The sequence below is a fragment of the Schistocerca americana genome, chromosome 2 (genome assembly GCF_021461395.2).
Source record: "Schistocerca americana isolate TAMUIC-IGC-003095 chromosome 2, iqSchAmer2.1, whole genome shotgun sequence".
NCBI lineage: Eukaryota > Metazoa > Arthropoda > Insecta > Orthoptera > Acrididae > Schistocerca > Schistocerca americana.
Window position 1 is genome coordinate 33,390,671 of NC_060120.1, and position 22,490 is coordinate 33,413,160.

At 44.0% G+C, this 22,490-nt stretch overlaps 1 protein-coding gene across 1 annotated transcript in view; it reads right to left on the reverse strand.

Moving 5' to 3' along the window:
• The window catches only part of LOC124596072 (hepatocyte growth factor-regulated tyrosine kinase substrate), a 114,053-nt gene that overhangs the window by 23,679 nt on the left and 67,884 nt on the right, over positions 1-22,490 (reverse strand). The window contains exons 10-12 of the mRNA XM_047135057.1: positions 9,630-9,803; positions 7,598-7,814; positions 75-259 (exon numbers count right to left, since the gene is read on the reverse strand). Coding sequence (XP_046991013.1) covers positions 75-259; positions 7,598-7,814; positions 9,630-9,803 — 576 coding nt within the window. The remainder of the gene's footprint in view (positions 1-74; positions 260-7,597; positions 7,815-9,629; positions 9,804-22,490) is intronic.

Consider the following 22,490-nt stretch of genomic DNA (forward strand, 5'->3'; position numbering starts at 1 on the left):
ACAACAACCACTTATGACCCTATACTTCCATAATGTTGTTGCTCGATTCAAATAAAATTTAGTATAAAACAAACCTGCAAATATTCTTGTTTCTTCTTGCGCATTATTTCAAGTTTGTGAGCCATCTGGAGTTGTCTAATACGCTCTGCTTCTTCTGCTTGCCTTCTCAGCTTCTCTCTGTGTTCTTCCCGCAATGCATCTAGAGCGGCTCTTGCATCTTTCACTTGTGCTAGCTTGTCCTGAAGTCCTTCGTAATACACTGACAGGAAAAACAGATGCTTAGTGAAAGAAATTTTGACTAACACATTGAGAAAAAATAGCAATTATGATTTATCTGGCTCATAATACCCTGATAAGGCTATAGCCCAGTTCATATTATCAAATTATGGAACATTTCATGTAAAAATGGCTATCATCAAACAATGTGAAATGTATCAACCGAACAAAAGACTACAGAGACAATAAAAAGATACTTATATGGCTATATCCTGACAATTTACAGATCTATTATTTACTGCTTATTTTAGTTCAACAACTCATCTACGGCATAGAAAGTGTGTTGCCACAGAAAAAAACTTTAATCTGCACTTGAAATTGTTTCTACCATGTTGTAGAAATTTTATTTCATGAGATAAATTGTCATAGTTTCATAACTATCTATTTCACCCCTTTCTGTACCAAAGTTAGGTTCACTATTGGGGACAAGAATGTACCCAGGTCTGAACTGCGAAGTCCGAGGGGGTTAATCATTCAGTTTCATGGTCAATGATGAAATAGTTCCGAGATTTCATGACACTTCTGTAAGCATCTGCTGTTGCTCTGTTTCCATGACATGTTCTGGTTTCAGCCACCTGCTCATATAGCTGATAAGTGCAGTTTAGTTACAGCAGGTAAGTTCTGGTAGAATGTAAATATTTTAGGAGTGAAGGAAGCCACTCACCAAAAATCAAAAGTGTTGAGTCATCGACAAGTTCGCACAAAAAAGAAAGAAAACTTGCTAGCATTCAGAATAAAACCTTTATCAAGCTAGAGGACAAATACACATGCAACACACGTGCACATATACGCATATGTGTATAAAATAGTACCCAGACTGGCCCAACATGTAATGATGGCGGAAGAAACCAATTGCGCCGCCAGAAATTCATAAAACGGTTTTGTTGGTGGAAAAACAAAAGCCTTTGTCGATGTTCCATGAGTAAATATGATCGAGACAAAGCTGAAGACACTGCTAAATGAGATAAGTCTGTGGAGAACTGCAATGGATGGCAAAATTGTCAACAAAAAGGGAGTCAGAGATGCCCAGCGGGACACAGGCCATTATAGGGTTACTTGCGAAAGCAAAGAGGATGATGCTCTGGACAGAACCCTGAGGCACGTCGTTTTCCTAGATAAAGGTGCCCGACAAGGCACAACCCACTTGTACCTTGAAAACTCGGTCTTTTAAATTTTCCTGAAGGAAATGGAGCAGGCAGCCACGGAAGCTCCACATATACAGAATACGGAGGCTACCAGTCCTCCGGCAAAAGTCACAGGCTTTCTCCAAATCGAAAAACATGGCCACAGTCTGGGATTTCTGCAGAAAACCATTCATGCCATGGGTGGACAAAGTGACGAGATGTCAACTGCAGAACGCCGTGCTCGAAGTCCACGAAGTGCAGTGGTTAGTAAATGGCAAGACTCGGGCCACAATATCTGTCGGGCATGAATCCTATGTTCCATCACCTTGCAAACACAGCTGGTGAGAGAAATGAGGCAGTAGCTAGAAGGAAGGTGTCTGTCCTAACTGGGCTTAGGTATGGCTATGACAGTGGCTTCACACCAGCATTTGGGAAACATGCCCTCTGCCCAGGTGCGGTTGTACAAATGAAACAGTAAGTGATTTCCCACAAGAGAAATGTGCTGCAACATCTGAATGTGAACAGCATCTGGCCATGGGTCAGAGGATCAGGATGAAGTGAGAACTTGATCTAGCTCTATCGTAAGAAAGGCAGCATTGTAGCACACACGATTCTGAGAAGAGAAGGGTATCGCCCAAGCCTCCTCTGTTCATTTCCAATGAAGGAAGGAAGAGTGACAGTGGGAGGAGCTCGAAATCTCCGCAAAATGGCGGACCAAGGTGTTGGAGATAGCAGTTAGTTCCACGATGGTATCATCTGCTACTGTCAGACCAGAAATTGGGGAATGGATCTCAGTCCCAGAGAGCCGTCAAAAGTTGGTCCACACAATGGAAGAGTGAGTGGAACTGTTAGAAAGAACTAGTAAATGAAATCCAACTAGCTTTTTTGCTATCCCGAAGAATGCGACGACACTGTGCACCCATCTGCTTACAATAAATACAGTTTGCAATCATCGGCTGATGGTTAAAAATGCTGTGAGCATGTCCCTGCATGAAAATTGCGTCACGGCATGCCTCAGTTCACCAAGGGACCAGGACACGGTGTGGTAAAGAGGATGTGCGACAAAATGGAACGTTCTGGAGCAGTAAGGTTAATGTTTGTAAGATATTCCACCTGGTCATCACAACTGGGGAAATCTTGTTCGTCAAAGGGCACCATGGAGGAGTAAAGCCTCCAGTTGGCCTTGGTAAGCTGCCATTTGGGTGTGCACACAGGTGGGGGTAGGAGACAGCAAGCGGGTAGCACATTCGGGATATAGTCACTTGAGTATGTGTCAGAAAGAACAGACCATTTGAGACGATGGGCATGTTGGGCAGTGTGCAAGGATAGGTCGAAATGGGAATAGATGTGTGTGGAGTCTGAAAGGAACGTGGGTACTCCCATGCTAAGGCAGATGAGGTTAAGCTGACTGAGGTAAGCCAGGAGGCCATCTCTCCAACAGGTTCTGGGAGAACCCCAAAGGGGATGGTGCACATTAAAGTCGCTGAGCAGCAGAAAGCGGTAAGGGAGCTGCCCTGTAAGCTGGAGGAAGTCTGCCCTGGAATGTAAACAGTACAAAGAGAAAAGGTCAAGCGAGGAAGGAAAAGCTGAACTGCAACAGCTTGAAGCCAGGTAGTCAGGGAGATAGGTTGACTATGATCATCATACCACATGAGCAGCACGACTCCCCCATGAGATGGAATGCCGACCTTGAGGGGAAGGTCAAAATGGACAGGGAAGAAATGCAAAAGCTCAAAGTGGTCGTTAGGACGCAATTTTGTTTCCTGAAGGCAGAGAACAAGTGGACGATGCGATTCTAAAAGCAGCCATAAATCCTCTTTGTTGGATTTAAGGCCACAAACATTCCATTGGAGGAGAGTCATGATGGGGAAAAAAATGAAGGGATGTCACCTTGGAAGCTGCCGAGAGCCAGCGTACGAATACTCACTGCCACAGGGCACAGAGACAGGAGGATCCTGCTCCATGAGGTCTACAGAAGTGTTGGCTTTCTTCTGTTTTCCAACGCAGAAAAATGGTTGGTGGCGTGCACTGGCAATACAGACCGCCTAGGTGAGGGTGGCGACACTGTCGAAGAGTATCTTCGAGTTGGCGAAGGAGAAGACCATTTGCCTTTGTCAGACTTTTTTGAACCTTTCCGGTTAGCAGAGGAAGACTCAGGTATTGGTTGGCTGAAGGAATGTAGGAAGTCTTCACGGGAGTATTTCTTCTGTCCTTTCTGGCCTGCCGGTTGTGTAACTGGTGACTTCACCCCCTGAGACGAGAGTCTGATGGCTTGTTGCACAGCTGGATGAAGAGATGGCGATGCTACCGTGATACTGGGTGATTTTATAACCTCAGAGCTGAATCTGTGTGGCCATGTCCTTCATGGAGTGAGATGTAGCAACAACAGTACTGTAAGTGCCAGACAGTAGAACACAGGGTTTGCAACTAGCCAATAACTTGCGAGCAACCGGGTATACCAAGACCTCCTGGGCAGCCCGCTCATTGAGATACACGTGACAATCTCGAAGGGCGGCGGCATAGTCGCCATGGCAGTTGATACAGTGGGGAGAAGGAGAACAATCGCCCTCATGCATATCTCAACCACAGGTTATACATTTGGCTGAGTGTCAACAAGACATTCGAGTGGGGCTGAAAAAATGACACTGGTAGCAAATGCCGAAGCAGAGGAAGAATAGGAGAAGGGAACAATGGAAGAAAAAGGAACAAAAAACAGTGGTGAGACTGTTCTTATATCAGCTACAGACAATGCGGAACATTCCCAAAAACGCCCCAGATGTGTTCCGCAAGGAAGGGGCCCAGTGGTAGCCAAGCACGAATCAACCAAAGAGCGGTGAGCCCCCGGGGGGGAGCAATATTTAGTGAGAGACATATTCATTTCTGGTACTGATGTTTTATTGTTGATTGTGAGAATGAGATGACGACAAATAGTGCTATCCTCCCTTGGATCTGTCTCCATGCAGGTCATAATGTTTAAGGCAAGGGTGTCATATGGTTCAAAATAAATGTCTTGTGAACATTTAAAAATTTGTTTACCCTCAATCAAAAACTTTATTTCCACCAAATGACTTAAGAACCTGTTCACAATACATCATAATAATTCTGCCACTGATTGGAGATTGTTCTCCATTTTTCTACATTTATATTGGGTGAAAGGTTTTAAGTGGAGAGACATATTCAAGTTCCGTAATGAAGTCACGTGGATCATTGCAATCATCTGCCTGATGGTGTTACAGCTGCCTTCTCTGGCAGTGATGTTATCTTTCTTGCTATCTTCTGTTTACTATTGTGGGAATTTGGCTTAGGAAGGAAGAGTGGTTTTTTTTTTCTCTGTGTATCACACTATTTGACAATACTTTCTATAAAATGTTAGCCATTTGTTCAAATGTTGGTTTGGAAGGAGATGCATATTACTGTCCTGTGTATTGGTGCAAATTCTCTTACAAGTAAAGCTGTTTATTGGACCATCTATTATTACCTCTGCTTGCAAAGAGATGCTTAGTTTTGTTAATGTTTTCCATAAAGCTTAATGCAAATGACACCACAAAAGCAGGCTGCTGCAGACCCTTATATACTTCTTAGGTCTGGCCTATGGAATTTGCTTTGTTATTTTCATTTCTTGGATCTTGTACTGTTCGATGTATGCAAAACAATTACTACCCTAAATAGAGTGAGCATCTGAGCAATTTGTGCGCATTTCTGGAGAGCAACAAGAGCCAGTGTTATAGCTTATTCCCCACATGCTCTGTAAGTTGCCTTACTGTTACTGATATTTTATTGTGGCCATGTCTGACATCTGAAACATCATGCTGGATTTTGAACATAAGGTTTTAGTTTTGGAGGGATAAATTCACCTTTGATGTATTTGGAAAGTAGTTGTGAAACTGATGTTAAGGCAGTAGTTTTTGTAATTCACCAATGTTTTGTTGTTACATTCTTTACTTCTGTGCCTCCTTTCACTCCTCATTGCTTCTGTGATTCTGCTGTATCTATAACCAATACATCTCTTCAGCTTGAAGTGCTTGCTGTATTTAAGACTGTTGTGTTTTTGTTCTCTTACGGGATACTGACTTAGATCCTTGTCTTGCAAAAGTGCAGTCTTCTGACAATGCATAGCTGTTTGTATCAGTAAGGTGTCATTGCACAACCTAGTGATAGATTTCAAACTCCCCACAGTATTTTTCACATCTTTATGGATATTGATGGGCACACAATTTCAAATGGATTCTCTCTCTTTTGTACAGTACACATATTTAATCATTCCTTTATCTTGTTGTACTCGTGTAACTTTGTTGTAACTACACTTTTATTTTTTTTGGAGGGCTAGCTTTCCAAGTGCGTTTTTAAAATGGTTCCACAATACGCTACGGAAATAAATATCCATACAGCCAGAAGACTTCTTGCAGGAGTAGTTGACTGATTTGAGGGAGGGCACCAAACAGCGAGGTCATCAGTCCCATCGGATGAGGGAAGGATGGAGAAGGAAACTGGCCATGCCCTTTCAAAGGGCATTTGCCTGAAGTGATTTAGGGAAATCATGGAAAATCTAAATCAGGTTGGCCAGACGCAGGTTTGAACCATCGTCCTCACAAATGCGACTCCAGTGTGCTAACCACTGTGCCCCCCCTGTGTGGTCTTTTGCATGGGTAAGGTACGTGCTCCTGGGGTGCTCAAGTGGCTTAGATTGGATTGATTTGGGGGAAGAGACCAAACAGCGAGGTCAATGGTCTCATCGGATTAGGGGAGGACGGGGAAGGAAGTCGGCCGTGCCCTTTCAGAGGAACCATCCCAGCATTTGCCTGGAACAATTTAGGGAAATCACGGAAAACCTAAATCAGGATGGCTGGACGCGGGATTGAACCGTCGTCCTCCCACAAGTGGCTTAGAAGTTGCCTGCTAACAACAGTTTAATCTCAATAGATAGATACCTTATTGAAGTACAGCTTATATAAATATTAAAGGTTTTTCCATATGGATCTATGTCCTGTCCCTGAGATTTTGGTGGCTAAGCAGTGATGCATAAACCAATGCCCACTCTCATTAAAATACCTCAAAAAGAAGAACGAGCATATTTTCCCCAAAAATACGTCACAACCGAATAGTGTATCAGTGCAATAGAAGGTCATAATAAATAAATGTTGGGCCAAAACTCATGTTAAATATAATAAATGTAATGACCAGTAGGCCAATTTTTTAATTGTAATTGTACGCACAACATGGCACCCTTGCAAAATTACACTCAAAGACTAAACAGTCATTGTGAACCATTAATATATAGTAAATTTGAAAGCCAAATTGCTAATATATTTATAGGTGCAGATGGCTGAATACAATCACTATACATTACAAGTCCATGTCAAGGACTGTAGAAGAAGCCACAAAGAGGGATCACAAGTATTTCAATCAAAAAACTTGTTAAGTAACTACAGAAAAATACACGTCTTGGTGCTCATGTAGCTTGTAAGGATTTGACTGGATGAACTGTGAGTTTGAAACTTCCTGGCAGATTAAAACTGTGTGCTGGACCGAGACTCGAACTCCGGACCTTTGCCTTTCGCGGGCAAGTGCTCTACCAACTGAGCTACCCAAGCACGACTCACGCCCCATCCTCACAACTTTACTTCTGCCAGTACCTCGTGTCCTACCTTCCAAACTTTACAGAAGCTCTCTTGCGAACCTTGCAGAACTAGCACTCCTGAAAGAAAGGATATTGCGGAGACATGGTTTAGCCACAGCCTGCGGTATGTTTCCAGAATGAGATTTTCACTCTGCAGCGGTAGAGCACTTGCCCGCGAAAGGCAAAGGTCCCGAGTTAGAGTCTCGGTCCGGCACACAGTTTTAATCTGCCAGGAAGTTTCATATCAGCGCACACTCCGCTGCAGAGTGAAAATCTCATTCTGGAACTGTGAGACTGTTGGCTGTGTGTCTGATGCCTAATAAATGTTATAATTTGTTACATTTATAAGCCATTAGCATTCTGGTCATCAAAACTGAATGATACTGTATCATGAACAGAGATATTTGCTCTATGCTCTTTTCACACAATATAGCTTTTACTTATAAATAGAACATAATAATAATAAAATCCATTTATGTCATGTGTGAGGAAGGGGGGGGGGGGATCTGCATCTTTAGCATGACTGATGGCACCTCAGTTCAGTGTGTAACAAAGATATTGTCGTACGTCAGTAACTTACCTCTGCTGTCATCTTGTTGTTGAATATATCGAAGAAGTTGAGAATGCATAGCTGTAATATTCATAAAAAGTGTTTGCACGGAGCTGTCATTAGCAATGCTACGCCCACGACTTGAGTTTGATTTCATACGGTTCACAAATATTTCCACTTGACTTTTTAGAGCACCCACAAATTCCTCAATTTGAGAATCCGGTTCACCATTTTCCTGTTTCTGTTGCTGAAACATACAAAATGATGGCATAAAATTAAAGAAGAAACATAAATAGACAAAGCCGCCACACTCACTGGGGGGGAAAAAACACACACACACACACACACACACACACACACACACAGCACTAATGCTCAATGTGTTAGATCTGAACTACCCAGAAGCATGAATAACGATGGAAAAGAATTAAAGAAAAATATCAATCAATTAAAACTCAAGTTGATACAAAGGGTCAGACGGAGGAAGGAACGAAGGAATAACGAAAGTGACAAGAGAGATGGTGATGATAAGAAGAATTAGTGGAAAAGTTGAGTCAAATTCCGCACAAATTTTTGAAGCACAGAACTGTTAGTGGCAACCCACGTATAAGGTGGTTACAACAACTTTTGGGGGCCAATGTAGACAGTGAACTAATTACTGCTGGTTACCCAATTTTATAGGAATGTGGTACAGACTGTGCACTACAGGTTTCCACTGATAGTAGTGTTAGTGCCATGACTTGCCATTAGGTACGAGGACTGGTGATGTTGGGTTGAAATAAAGCATCAGTGTCCATTGTTGCAGCCTGTCAACATGGGTCTGGACAAGGTGAGCAAGATTTTACTCGCAAAGCTGCTGTATCGAAACGACAGCAATAGTGCGGCTTCTTTTTGTGAGTATTGATGCACTGAAGGAATATGGAGAGGTTCTTTTTCCACAATGTGGTTGAAAGACATGATTTGGAACTTGGAATTAACTAGTGATTTGGGAATTGCTCCTGGGCAAGGCGAATAGCCAATTATGCCATAAATTGTTCAAGAATTTACTGTTGGCATAGCTGAGAATGCTGGATGCAATGAGCATCTTTCAAGCAGTGCATGACCTGTGTCAGGACAACTGCCATGGTACACCGTTAAAAAAGTGCTGCCAACAATTGAATGTTACCTTCTCAGGCGAAAATCAAAATATTTTTCTTCCAATTGTTTATTCATTATTTCTCTTCTGCATGTTCTTACAAATCTTTCCACAAAGATTTACTGTCCTAAGATAACTTGTTTTTCTAAAGACCTCAAGTAACAAAGGTTTAATTATAACCACTCTGTTCAGGAATTACTTGCAGACATGTAACACATGATACTGAAGATACAGCCATCATAATGCCATCTTAGAACATAGAACATTTAAACAAGAATGGATGAAAAATGTTTAATATATAAGAGGCATAGCTGGATGGGTGTGCACAGATATTCACACCAGCTGCACTAAACTAAAGCAACAGCAAGATACTCACTATCTGGACAAAAAACAGTTGTTGTCCACAAAATTTATTACATATCCCAATAAGCTGCTCTCTAGTAATAACTGAGATTGCCTGTTTATTTATTAAAGATTCCACCACTTTCATTAACGATTCCACCACATCCCAAGAAATAAATTGTAAAGCTCAAAATACAACTATTCTAATAGTGATGAAAAGAATTGTTAGAACTGATAATTTCAAAAGAACAAATTTGTCACAAGCTGCTTATTGATAAAACTTTTGGATTTTAAAGAAGTTATAAATCATACACATATAAAGCTGATGCTGGCAAACAATGGTGGTGTGATAGCAGCAACAAAATTGCATAAAAAACTTAATTTACCTGGCTACAGCTGCTACATTGCATACAGCAAAGAATTTGTAACATAACTGCAACAGTAATGAAATATGCAGAATAATTTCTAGATGAAATTTATATTTCCATACAATAATCGAAGGAATATTTTCTATTCAAAAGGTTTAAAGTTTCCTATATCTGCCCGAGATGTACTCTTAGACAAACATTAAGTCTGATGACTTACTATCCTAGGACTTGGTGCAGAAGGCTGCTGTCCAGGGCGTGGGCTGCTGCGTTCAGAGCTTGCACTGGTAGATGGACCAGATGAGTCTTCATTCTGTCGCTTTTCCCAATAAGCTCGGTTCAGGTAACGAGCAAGCTCTGGGTCCTCTTCTTCCCCTTGATTTGGGCTATTGTCCTAGAAATTGTTTCATGCAAGTAATAATTTCAGTGCTACATAATCTTATGAGATGAGTTACGCAATATACTTGGAAATTATTTGTTATTTTCCTATTGCAGTATAATTAAATGAAAGAACAACGAGCTGACAACCACAACCAAGTTAGTTCGGTTTTATTCAGTTAATGGTGTAAGATATAATGAAACGATATATAGAATTACTTTTGACGATTCTGGTAGTAATTATTATGAACAGTATATATAAGGCAATACAGTCAACATAAATTAATCTCTTATGTACTTCATAATCATTATTTCTTACAAAGAATACAGCCTTCATCTCACACTGCCAGCATGTTGACTTAACACATCCTTTTTACCTACAACTCATTATTCAAAAGCTGCAACACACAGCAGTGAAAAGTCACAAGACTTCTTCACATGGGCAAAATTATGCTGTTCTCCCCATAGCCAAAACGGAGAAGCTCTTCTAATAACGATTCGTAACAATAGGTTATTTCCCCCTGTGCTAATAGGTGAAACTTGCTTTAATGGGTGCTATAATGCGTAAAACTATCTAGGGGCTAATGGCTCAATTTTATATTTAAAACTGGTGACTGATGGGAGTCCATACAGGCAAAATGATGCTGGTCTGTGCTCACAATATCACACATTTAATCATCAGTGGTATTGAATATAGTGGTATGCGAGTGCATTGCACAATTTAAGTTACTAATGCATTTAGTATTAAACTAAATTAAAATTAAGTTAAATGTTATTTATACATTTGTCCATGGTCACGGTCACTTGCACATCACACTGTGACACTTAACTTCCTCGCCATCGGCACTACTCATGTTGCTTCACACTTCCCTATCATTCACATCTCACTATCCTCCTATCCCCTGTTAACATCTCTCAGTCCATGTTTTGGTCTCTATTGTTCATATTTACCCTGAACTTGAGTAAATTCCTGAATATTTTGTTTGTTACAAGATTCAGAAACTTCCAATTTATCAGTAGTCCCCAAACTTGTCCTCTAAATGCTCAACAAAAAACTGAGGCTTCATCGTCATGAAAGATTTCCGATCAACTCTCGAACATACAAGGTATTGGGGCGAATAAGATCCGCTGCCATCCTTAGCCTGACGTTCCTCCCATGGTGTGGCCAGAGAGGGGAACGATTTGGGGTCATACTTCTGTGTGTTGAATTGAGCTCATGATCGCTTGGGACTGCTGGTGTTTCACCACCAATACGAGATGATGGACTACGCTTCATTGCGTGTCATTCGCCCTGATGCCACCCACTCCGACCAGCGGCCCTTCCCACGGGCGCCACCCAGCCGCAGCAAAGGCCACCTGGTAGGATGGCCATTGCCGGGAGTCCCAATGCCCCAGGGCAATGGGCATTTACCACTTGGCATACATGTAGAGTTAACGGCGCAGGCATCAGCAGAGCGACCCCTGTGTGGTCAGGGGGCTACAACCAACAGGGTACATGGCGGCCCCACCACAACGGACTGGCTACCATGCTGGGTATCAGGTGCAAAGAAGTCCACGGTCATCGTTGATGCAGAAATCAACACTGCATAGTGCATGGTGGAAAACACACCCAGGAAGGTGTCCTCGCCCAAGAGATGGAGAATGAGCAGGACTGCAATGCGATGATGAGAAAGTGGGCTAAATATCTCGATGCACGATTGACACGATGCAGCTTGTAAGGCGCCCTTCCCCAATTGGCTTGCTCTTCGGGAAAATTTTGAAGCATGGAGGTCAAACCCTACAGGGGACCATCACATAAAGGCTGAGGCTGGGAGGAAAGAGATGGGGTGCAGTCCAGTGAGTGCATATGGAGATCCTGGCAGAGGGTAGTGAGACACTTGCCAATCGGCAATCCCACGCTGGTGTTATGAGGGAGACATCCCTCATTGGTGAAGAGCATAGGGTACATAGGATGGTCAGGGAATTGGTGAATGGTGACTGCGTAAGGAACAAGGAGTTGGCTCCATCAGATATGTAGAGGGGAAATCCCTGCTTCTGTGAGAAGACTATTAACAGGACTAGTGCGAAAGGCACCAATAGCCAGACGCACCCCACAATGATGGACAGGGTCAAGGAGTTTCAAAGTGGAAGGAGCTGCTGAACCATAAACCCGACTACAATAATCGAGTCTGGACAACACCAGAGCGTGGTAAAGATGGAGAACAGTGGAACGGTCTGCACCCCACTAGTGCGAAAGGCACCAATAGCCAGACGCACCCCACAATGATGGACAGGGTCAAGGAGTTTCAAAGTGGAAGGAGCTGCTGAACCATAAACCCGACTACAATAGTCGAGTCTGGACAACACCAGAGCGTGGTAAAGATGGAGAACAGTGGAACGGTCTGCACCCCAAGATGTGTGGGCCAGGAGGCAGAGAGCATTAAGCTTTCGCATGCATGTAGTCTAGGTGGCGAATGTGGGGCACCCAGGTCAGCTTCTTATCAAAACAAAGGCCCAAGAAATGGGACTGTGCTACAACACCGAGAAGCTGGTGGCCTAAATAAAGTTCTGGATCAGGGTGTACTGTGGGTCGATGACAAAAATGCATAACCCACATTTTGGAGGGGGAAAACTGGAAGCCATGGGCGGTGGCCCACACAGAGGCCCATTGGATGTCGCCTTGGGGCTGGCACTCAGCAGACACCACCGAGTGGGAGCTGCACCAGATGCAATAATCATCAACGTAGAACACCGGGGTAACCAGAGGCCCAACAGAGGTCACAAGCCCATTTATGGCAATGAGGGAGGGAGTGACACTTAGCACAGAACCCTGTGGGATACCATTCTCCTGAATCTGACAGGTGCTGAGTGAAGTGCCAACTTGAACTCGGAAGAGCCGGTAAGATAAAAACTCGTGGATAAAAATTGGAAGGGGACCACGGAAGCCCCAGTCATAGAGGATAACTAAAACGTGACGGCACCAAGCCATGTATACGCCTTATGGTCAAAGGAAACTACGACAAGGTGCCGCCAGTGAGTAAAAGCCTGTCAGATGGCCTATTCCAATTGGAGTAAATGGTCAGTTGGAGATCACCCTGCCCAGAAGCCACAATGAAGGCACCGAGATTCGAGTACCCAATATAATATGGAGTTGACCATCCTTTCGAGCAGTTTACAAAGCACATTCGTAAGCCTAATGGGGCGGTAGCTGTCTAGAGACATTGGGTTTTTCCCAGGCTTAATGACAGGCATAACTATACTGTCCCACCACTGTGACAGAAATGCACCCGTGAGCCAGATGTGATTGAAGATCCTAAGGAGCTGTTGCCTCTGGGGAAAGTCCAAGTGTTGAATCATCTGATTGTGAAAGAAATCTGGCCCTGTGGCTGTGTCTCGTGAAGAGCTAAGAGCCTGCACCAATTCCCATTCAGCTGAAGGTGCATTATAGGGCTCAATGTGGTGCACGATGAAATGGAGAGGGGTCTGTTCAACTCTGTGTTTCTGCTGGAGAAAGGTAGGAGGGTAGGAAGCGGACAAAGATGCCATCACAAAGTGTGTCACAAGGTGTTCTGCAAGGACCAATGGATCAGTGCACAGAGATCCTTGGAGGTTCAGACCCTAGACAGTAGACTGTTGCTGACAGCCCAGAATGCTATGGAGCCTTGACCAAACCTGTGATAAAGAGGCATAGGTCCCCAGGGAGGAAACATAGTGCTCCCAGCATTCCTTTTTACTCCGTTTCATAAGGTAAAGGGCCTTAGCTCAGAGACGCTTAAGAGTGAGGAGGTTGGTCTGGGAAGGGTGTTGCTTAAATCGCTGCAGCGCCTGTCGGCGGTCCTGGCAGTGACTGCGACATCCTTGGTCCACCACGGTACTGGCCGATGACAAGGGGGCTCTGTGGCTAAAGGGACAGCAGTTTGAAGAAGAGCGGCAGAGATGCCTTGAACGACTACATCAATGGAATACAAGAGGGAGGTGTCAAAGTGGACAGCAGATATGTATAAAGGCCAATTGGCTCAGCGGAATGCCCAACGTAGGGGCCTGTCTGCCGGGCGGCAGCAGGGGAACGAGAGTGTCACTGGAAAGTGGTCACTGCCACAAATGTCATCATGGGATGACCAATGTAGGGAAGCCACGAGGGCAGGGAAGGAGATCGTGAGATCGGTAGCAGAGAAGGTGCCATGAGCGGCACTGAAGTGGGTAGGGGAACCATCATTGAGGATACGCAAATCGAAGTCCATGGTAAGTTGGTTAATTAGGATACTCCGACCCATTGAAGTGACACTCCCCCACAGTGGATGGTGGGCATTGAAATCCCCAAGGAGGAGAAACGATGGTGAGAGTTGCTGGATTAAGGTAGATAGTGCAACTTAGGCAAGTGGCCTACCTGGAGGGAGGTAGACACTGCAAAGGGTGATTGCCGGAGTCGTTTGCACTCTTAACTGCTATTACTTCCAAGGTGTACATAGGGGGTTCCAGTCACTAAGGGCACAGGAGCGAACCAAAGTGCAGACCCCACCAGATGCTATCCCAAGGCTCCAACAGAAGGCCCGATAAACATGGGAAGTTGGAGAGTGGTCATTACGGAAATGCGTTTCTTTGAGAAGAAGACAGAACACAAAGTAAGAGGAGACAAGACATTGAATTTGCCAGTATGTGACGATAGTATCCGTTGCAGTTCCACTGGATGATCGTGTGGTGTGAGTCCAAGGTAGGCATGAAGGAGCCGAGGAGGTAGTCAGGCCACTTTGTCAGTAATTGTCACTGATAAGGATGGGTTGACATCCATAAACAAGATGTCGACTCGGGTTGTAAGAGGGGAGTTGACACCTCCAGGGACACTAGGGGCACCTTATCGTGGGATTTATGTTTCTTCTTCTTGTCTTTCTGAGGTGGAGGAGGGCAGGACTCGGGGAGGACAGGCATCCGCAAGATTGGCGACTGAAAGAGAGCAGGCGACCTTAGGGTGCACTGATGGTGCAACTCATGGCCGAGTGGTGGTGAGAGCCTTCTGGCCTGTGAGATGCCGGAAAGAGGGTTCCTGAAAGGTAGCCCAATCACCAACAGATGCCGAAGAAGGGAGGCAGTTCTTTGGTCGGGGAGGGGGGATCTACTCCCTGACGGGAGGTCATGGGAACTGCAGGGGAGGTGGAGGGGAGAGTGGAGTGGGGCTGGGGTAAGGACGAGGGGGGCGGGGGAGGCGGAGGAGGAGGAGGAGGAGAAGGAGGAGGAGGAGGAAAGGAAGTAACACAGAGGCAAAAGTTGAAGATAATGACACCAGATGGAGTCTCTCATACTTTTTGCGAGCCTCAGTGTAAGCTGGCGATCCAGGGACTTTTATTCTTGTATCTTCTATCTTCTTGTCTCTCTTCTAACTGGGCAATCTGGAGAGCAAGGGGAGTGGCGGTCAGCACAGTTGACACACACACACACACACACACACACACACACACACACACACACACACAGGCAGCAGAACACAAGGGCTTCCCTCACAGACTGGGTGGCCACAGTCACCACACAAAGGGTTCACCGTACAGCGGGAAGACATATGCCCAAAACGCAAGCACCGAAAGCACCGCATAGGTGGAGGGATGTACGGCTTCATGTCACATCTGTAGAACATAGCCTTCACCTTCTCTGGGAGGGTATCCCCTTCGAAAGCTAGAATGAAGGTGCCAGTATTGGTGTGGTTGTCTTTGCGACCCTTCTGCACACGTCGAACGAACTGAACGCCACACCACTCCAGATTAGCCCTGAGTTCCTCACCAGTTTGCAGGATGAGGTCCCTATGAAAAATGGCGCCCTGGACCATATTCAGAGATTGGTGAGGAGTATAGACACTGGGACGTTGCCAAGACGATCACAGACACAAAGAGCTGCGGATTGGGTGGCAGAAGAAGCTTTGATCAAGAGGGATCCCGACCGCATAGACTCCACTTCATCAAATTTATCCTAGATATTTTCCACGAAAAACAATGGCTTTGTGGCAGTGAAAGTGTCCCCATCCATCGTAGTACAGACGAGGTAACGAGGAAAGGGTTTCAGCCCAAGACAGTGAGCCTGGCCCTCCTCCCATGGTGTAGCCAGGGAAGGGAAGGCTGCCAGGGCATACGAGGCAGCATTTAAGGTTCCTTCACCATTCGAAGAGACGGCCGTGTGAGAACGGCTAGATTTTTGCAGCTTGATACACTTTATGTGCCAAGCACCTGTCCTCCGACCAGGGGCTCTCCCCATGGGCCCCACCCAGCCACAGCAAGGGCCGTCTGGCACAGTGGTCGTTGCTGGGAGTTCCAATGCTCCAAGAAGGCAAGCAACCACTCCTTGGCACACACGGGGAGGGAACAGCTCAGGTATCAGTAGTGTGATCCCTGTGTTGTCAGGGGGCTCAGCCATACAGGTACACAACAGCCCCACCACACGGACTGGCTACATGTGCTGGTGACCTAGCAGGGTGGAAGGGGGCTACAGTGAGGATGGGAGAGGGGAGAAGAATCCACACTGTAGATGATAGGGAGGGAGTTCTTCCCCATATGGCTCACACTAATTTTGAAGTGGAGGTCAAACCTCAAGTGGGGACTGAAACGCCAAAAAGGGGTGAAAAAACAGGCAAAAGGAACAAAACTGCAAGCAGTACAGGAAACCAGGGGAATAGTCAGGTCGACATAAATCAGAACACCGAGAGAGGAAAAGGAGGTGGCAATGGAGAAGGAGTGGGAATAGGGAGGAAGGGGACTGGGAGAAGGATATGCCGCTAGGGATTAAAAAATGAGCTGCAATAGCTCGAGGTCCCATGTGCACCATGCACGAACTCACGAAAGAACCGTGAGCCCACTTGGGGAGGGGGGGTGGAGCAGTGTCAGAAGTTGTGGGGGGCAGGAGGGTGGAAAAAATTGAGCAAAAAGGGAGAGGAGCGGGGAAAGATGGGCGGATGTGGTGGGAGAGAGCAGCAACAAAGAGGGTAACAAATGAGAATGGGAAGGAGGTAATAGGACATAGGGGGTAAAATCTTAGGTGAAGGGTGTAGGGAAAGTACATTATGGTAATTAAGGCAGTAGAGAATGTGTTGTAAGGCTAACTCCCAGCTGCATAGTATGGAAAAGCTGGAGGTGGAGGGGAAGATCTAGGTAGATCGAGTAGTGAAATCAAGCATGTTATAGCATGTTGTGCCACAGGGTAGTCTACTTTGCTCTTGGCCACAGTTTGGCGGTGGCCATTCATATCTATGAACAGCTGGCTGGTAGTCATACCAAAATTAAAAACTGTGCAATGATTGCAACAGATCTGCCCTATGACTTGTCTGCTTTCACAGGTGGCTCAGACTCTTATGGGGTAGGATAAACCTGTGACAGGACAGGAATAGGAAGTTCTGGGTGGATGAATTGGGCAGGTGTTGCACCTGGGTCTTCCACAGGGATATGATCCTTGTGGCAAGGGATTGGGACTGGGAGTGGCATAGGGATGGACCAAGATGTTGTGGAGGTTTATTGGCATTCTGATAGGTAATCAAAGCCCTAAGGTTGTGGTTCAGTTATTCCAGTCCGGGGTGATATTTGGTGATGAAGGGGACACTCCTCTGTGGCTGACTCTTGTGGGTGGTGGGAAGATGGAGGATGTGATGGCTAATAACATGGGAGATCTGTTTGCAGACTGTCTGGGGGCTAGTGTGCCTGTTTGTGAAGGCCTTGGTGAGACCCTCAGCATACTGGGCAAGTGAATTCTTGTCACAGCAGATACACTGAGCCCATGTGGCCAGGCTATAAGGGTGGGATTTTTTGGTATGAAATGGATGACAGCTGTCGAAATGTGGGTACTGTTGGTAGTTGGTGGATTTAATGTGGACAGAGGTGTGCATCAGAGAGGTGGCCAATATCTAGGAAGGTGGCATGCTGGGTTGAGCAGGACCAGGTGAAGCAGATGGAGGAGGTGTTGAGGTTGTGAAGGAATGAAGATAGAGTGTCTCAGCCATGAGTCCACATCATGAAGATGTCATTAATGAAACTGAGACAGACTAGGGGTTTGGCAGTTTGAGAGGCTGGGAAGGTCTCATCTGGATGGTCCATAAACAGGTTGGCATAGGAGAGTGCCATGCGACTGCCCACGATTGTGCTGTGGATTTGTTTGTATACCTTCCCTTTAAATGAGAAGTAAGTGTGAGTTAAGATACAGTTAGTAAGGTGTATGGCGAATAACGTAGTGGGTTTGGAATCTGAAGGATGTTGGGAAAGATAGTGTTTAATAGCTGTCATAGGGTTGAGGAGGAAAATGGATTCAGGAGATATGTTCTGGGAAGGGCCTAAGGCTTTAAGCAAGGATTGGAGGTTGAGTTGGACTTCTGAGACGTGATCACTCTGGCAGTTTATAGGGGAAGGAGGCAAATAACAGGTAGAGGCTTCCTGCCAGTAGTCACTGCTATTCGTAACAACAGTGGAGGTACAATGATTAGGTCAGAATTTCAGTGGGGCATATTCCCTAAATCACAAGGACAGCCTCTACTAGTACAGAACTAAAAGCTGCTGTCATCCTTAGGAGAACCCAAACTGTTCCAGGGGTGCTGCACAAATTTGTGTTGGTGTTACTGTGTTGTAATGTGACTGTGCCAATCGTATAGTACTACTAGAGTTTTCGAAGCATAGTATACCATACAAAACAATTGTTTAGCCATTCTACTGAAATAAGTGGACTGGAGCTCTTGCTAACAAATTGCTTCATTCTCAGACTCGGTTGCACAACATATAACAGTGTGTGTATGTCGCCACGGAAAAAAAAAATCCCAGATCTTTTCCGGATTTCCCAGTTAAAAATGCATTTTTTTCCAGGCGAAAATACATTACTCCACGTGAAGTGACGGTATACTTTCCCTTGTAACTTTAAAGTTATCAATCCTTCAAATGGTAAAAGTTTTTATATATCAATGTACAACTTCCCGGCGCTTTAGGGGACATGACCTAGAAAAAAAAAAGACCCTCATTTTGAAATATCTTTCATGAGCAGCAGCTTGTACACTGCACATTTTATTGCGATGTGCTTCTGTCAGCCAATCATAGCTGACGTCACGTAATCTCGCCAGCCAATGACAGCAGATATTCAGAGCACAGGACACATGGAGTAGTCAACCAATAGCAGCATCATTGTTAAGCAGCATGAACACACAAATAGGAGAAGTTAATGGTTTAAATTAATATACATGTATTATAGCCACAAGAAAAGCTAAGCTTTCACATATAATATTGGTCTTTTTTCAGTGTGTTACCCCTTAAGATATATTAAACAGAAAAAAGCCAGTGAAACTTTAAATTATAACATAAATGTCTGGTCTTCTGGCTCGAAATTTTTCTAAGTGGCTGGTCCTCAAAGTGTTAAGTGAGAGTCAAATGCTCTGTGATTTAAAAACTTCATCACACATTTTCACACATAACATAAGTCATCTTGCATAAAAGGAAAGTTACTTTGAAAGTAACACTTCTCAAACCACCATTCACAATATTTTTCCCACAACTTGTTAGATCTTTAAACAGTTGTGACGTCTTGTTCATACAAAGTAGTTTTTTGTTACAAAGTATTTCATAGTCTTCATCCTAAAACCTTTGGTCATCCTAAAACCTTTGGCACATTCTGCTGTCGGCAGACGCTTGTGTACACATTTTGTTTGTTGTTGTAAATGCACATTTTCTCTACAACTCCAGTTTTATTTTGGTGTTTTTCTCTCATAACTTATGTTTTACTGCTGCAGTATTATTCTTTGCTAGAGTATCAGTTCTTACCCCTCAAAATTACCAAAATTACACTGAAAACTAAAACAATTAAATATTCCTGGGTTTTTCCCAGTTTTCCCCAGATGGAAAAATTCCCGGTTTTTCCCAGTTGTCTTGCAGCGGATACATCCACCCCGTATATCATCTCAGGAGAGGCTATCATAAGAGACTTCAGACAAGAGACTGCCCAAAATATAAATAAGAGGTTGGTATTCTCTTCTTCAACACTGCTCATTTTGGATTCACACGATCATTCAACTGCTGTATTCCTTGGAGCTGTGGCTGGTGATGAGGTCTGTCTGCTGCACTTGCACTGACATCATGGCATCTGCTCCTGTGCCCCAATGCCACCCTTACACCAATGAATACCTCAGCCCAACAAATACCTCAAATAGGTGTTCCAAACAAAGCCAAGCGCCACGTTCAATACATAAAAAAAACACGGGTTTATGAAACAACATCTTACCTAACATTAATCACCACAAGAATAATGCTATAACACGATACATTCATTGATTCATATCTGACATTGTGGGAGGAGAAATTTTAGCATGGTAACTTGCGCACACATTTTAAAGTTTCTGCGGTATCAAAATTTCTGCACCCTTTCACTTTGTACGTTTTACGATGACTGTGTCATACCAGACAGGGCAAGTGAACTCAAGCAATTGCTGCGAAGCCTGCAACGCAGCAGTGTGTCCGAACAGCATGTAGAAACAAGCATGGAGCAAACACAATCAATGCGAGTGACTGAATAACTATGCACAAAGGAAACAAACCACAGCATGAGGTGAAGGATAAGTGCAAGGTAGTTCAGGTCAATGTAAGAACTGCTGGGCCAGCCTATTGCCACTGTCAAGTAAACACCTGTGTTCTGCACAATTCCACAGTGATACCCACAGCAGCTCATCTGCCTCCAATAGCAGAGATGCTAAATCCCTCCCTCCTGAAAAGGCCACATAGGGCCAAAATGGCCATATTTGTTCAACCACCTCTGGTGTCAGATTTTCCAGCAAAAGACTGTCCATTGAACAGCTGAGGGGCAGGAGACTGTGGTAGCTGAGGCAACAGTTCCCTGCAGGCACCCTATTCTGCGGTCAATGGTAGGACAGTGGAAGGTGTGCTGGGGAGGCTGCAGATGAGCATGGTGCCACAATCAGGAGCCTCCCAACAAAACAGTGTTGCAACTGAACCTATCACCCAGCCGGCTCGGAGGTGTCTGTGCCAAGGTTCCACCACAGGTAGCAGATAGGTCAGCCGCTCCCAACCAACATCCATCACAAATGCCTACTTTTGAGGCCAAACATGATACCCGGCAGCCGCCACTGTTGCTGGCCAAAAGTCAGAGCCCAAATGGCTGTCCCATGAGAAAACTGGCAGGCCACTACTGTCTGGGGCTTACTACTTGGAATGCAACTCGTTCAAAAAAACCCTGTGGCTGGTGCCCATGTAAACTTTCCCCAGACTGCACACATTATCCGTTATCTGTAGGGTTGCCAGGTCTTCCGGATTTTCACATATTTTCACCAATTTCTTCAATCTCATGTTTTTAAGAACATTTCTCCCATGTTTCATTGTAATATAATACTGGGTGGTTTAAGTACAATTTTTTTCTATTTTTAATGATACAGCTTCAATTATCAAAATATTCTGAGCAACAAATCAAACTGTATATTGGCATCAAAGCTTTGTTCTGAAGCAGTATTGCACCAACTACACAGTGAATTAGCATCACTGCCAACGTTAAATTAGTTTTACATGCATATACTCATATGTGAAAGTGTGTTCATCTATGTTGGTTAAGCTAGAAACTGGAAGTCGAAGATACAGAAATGATAACATTCCTCAAATTTGCCTTAAACTTTGCTTTGCTTCTGCATTGTTGCAGTGACTGTGTCACTAAGTGTTTCTCTCTGTTCTCTCATACGATTATGGTATGTCTGTCACAGTTCAAATAAGACGCTAAGGGTGGCGAAAGTGATGAGGAGCACCATATAACACAAAAAAAAGAATAAACCTCATTACATGCATGTTTATTTTTTGAACTGGGAGAAAAATAATTTTTGGACTGGCCCCCTGAAAACAAATAAACACAAAGCCTATTGTTCCTTGTGTAGGAATGAATATATCATCACACATAGGTGGAATAATGGCTGCCCACAACATAATCTAATGAAGTAAATAATAATTTATTTGGTAGGGCATATATGAAGTTATATTTTGTAGGGCCATTTCATCTAGGGTGTGTCTGTGTTAACTGAAATAAAATCTGATACCGTACTTTGAAATGGTGTCATAATTATACATCTTTAAACTCATAGGCTATAGAAGTAAGGAGCGAGAGATGAAACAAAATTCCAAAATCTCCACCTTCTTCAAACAGCCTACAAGTTCAGCAACAACAAACAGTGAGAAATCTTTGACTGCAAATGTAGCTATAGTATTCCTTATGGTGAAGCACAATTAAAGTTATAATAGTAAAGATCGTGGCAATAAACTGTTAAGAGAATTATTCAGTGACTATGCTGTTGATGCAAAAAGGCAGAAATAATAGTGAAAAATGTTTTAGCTCCAAAAAGTGTTAAAGATTGTGTAAACATTCTTAAAGACCCCAGTAAAATACAAATATTTTCAGTTGCCAACTACGCTTCGAATTTCAAACATTGAAAACTGTTCCCCATAATGGTTAGGTACTTTGACTCCCTTGAGTGTATTAAAAATAATCTTTTAGACTTTATTGAAGAAGCAGATTAAAGTCCATGTGGGATTTATAGTCTACTTAAGGGCACAATTAAGAAACAAAGCTTAAAAATGTGTCATCATTTTGCACAGAAAATGCCAATGTAAATTTTGGAAAACATCAAACTGTAATGAAGTTCTTAAATGATGAAAATCATACTATAATTGCTTTAATCACATTTTAAACAATGCTTGTAAGCACGCTTGCAATTCACTGCATTTAGGTGTTT